Source organism: Sinocyclocheilus rhinocerous, unplaced genomic scaffold (assembly GCF_001515625.1).
Source record: "Sinocyclocheilus rhinocerous isolate Xijiao unplaced genomic scaffold, SAMN03320098_v1.1 scaffold1435, whole genome shotgun sequence".
In the NCBI taxonomy this organism is placed as follows: Eukaryota; Metazoa; Chordata; class Actinopteri; order Cypriniformes; family Cyprinidae; genus Sinocyclocheilus; species Sinocyclocheilus rhinocerous.
Genome location: NW_015644861.1, coordinates 1180925 through 1182578, shown reverse-complemented (window position 1 = coordinate 1182578; position 1654 = coordinate 1180925). Strand labels below are relative to the sequence as shown.

The following is a 1654-nucleotide window of genomic DNA, read 5'->3' as shown; positions in this document are numbered from 1 at the left end:
CAGATTCACTCTCTGACAGCAGGTGGCGCTTATGGAACAGCAGCCATACAACGTTGCCTTGGTTACCACTGTAAACAAAGCAGCGCAACGCTTATGAACGCTGCTTTAATATGAATTGTACAGAGATGAGATGAAAAGAAAATAGCCTATCATCTAAACTTTTCTAAAGACAGTCAGTTCCCCTCAGAGATACATTCATATAAACTCCTACCCCAAATGTATCGCGATTCGTTTAACATCTCAACCGATTTGAATCGTCACATATTTGTATCGATTTTCAACCGACTCACGGTGAATCGTTACATCCCTACCAATAAAGGATCAGGAATATTTTGAATTAGTTGTTTAACCATCATACAAAACATACATTTGTGTAATTGGATGTCTGAGTCAAAATGTTATATTTAGTTAGAGTTAGACCCTAGAGTTAGGCCACAACAAAGTTTCATTCTTTCTTTCTTTCTTTCTTTCTTGTTCTTCTCCTATTTGTTGACTTACTATTAGAAATGTTGGACAAATTAAAGGAAGTTGGCTTGTTTGAGACAGGAAGTAAACTGGTGCATAAGAAGGGTCTTCCTCTTTCATGTCTGCAAACTTTCTGACCCCCACTTTCCCTTACTGTCATTCTCTCTCCCCATTCCCCTTTCAGTGGGTCTACTGCGAGTTGAATTTTCTGAGCCGGTAAATCTGGATATGGTGCGTAAAGGCAATCCACAGCTGGTGATGGGTGGCAGGTATAAACCCAGCGATTGTTTGGCTCTGCAAAAAGTGGCAATAATCATCCCATTCAGAAACAGAGGTGAACACCTGAAGTACTGGCTCCACTACCTTCACCCCATCCTACAGAGACAACAGCTGGATTATGGGATTTATGTCATACAACAGGTACAGCACAAAACTATTTATTAACTTTACTCCATCCTACACAGTTGACAGAGCAGGGTGGAGAAGAGATATCCGGATCTCAAATACACTCACTAGTTTGCACACAAATCAAGACATATACCAGTGAGCTGAAATCCACACCTGGGGCCTCATTTATAAAATGTTGCATATAAACCATCCTAAATTTGTTCTAAGATCATTTCTCAAAAGTGCGTAAGTGCGATTCAGAGGAAACGAACATGCGCACAAAAACACGTGCGTACGCCTCTCTTCCAGATGTGACATTTATAAATCGCAAATGATCTTGAAATTGTGTGCAGCTGACTGGTGTCAGATCTCCGCCTTGTAAACACCCCCTAATTAATATTATTACCATTTAAAAGAGCACACGCCAATATCCGAATTTCTATGCTTGAGAATGACGAGCACAAAGAGAAAAAATACAACTTTACTGAGTCTGAAATTGAGGTTTGCCCCTGTTCGTTTGCGGAAGGCGGCAACATGGAATAAACTGTGTACAGAAAGCGAGTAAAGAACTCTCAACATTAGGCTACTAAAAAGGTCAGTTTAATCTCGCAAAAACTCCCGTTAATAAAAAATCTGACTATACTCCACACAATTAATCTCTTACGCTGCATCTTTGTTGTTTATGATGAATTCGGTGCTTGCACGTACACCGCTTTTATTATTATTGCAGCTTAGATGTTCAAATAGCTGCAGTACTCCGACTTTGCCACAAGGAAAAGTGTGTACGCCTGCTCAGACCCTG

The 1654-nt window shown here is 40.3% G+C and overlaps 1 protein-coding gene across 2 annotated transcripts in view; it reads left to right on the top strand.

The window, feature by feature from the left end:
* LOC107758898 (beta-1,4-galactosyltransferase 1-like) overlaps positions 1–1654 on the top strand; it is a 13960-nt gene that overhangs the window by 2178 nt on the left and 10128 nt on the right. For both annotated transcript variants that reach the window (XM_016576738.1, XM_016576737.1), the window contains one exon: positions 650–885. In XM_016576738.1, the coding sequence (XP_016432224.1) occupies positions 650–885 (236 nt within the window). The remainder of the gene's footprint in view (positions 1–649; positions 886–1654) is intronic.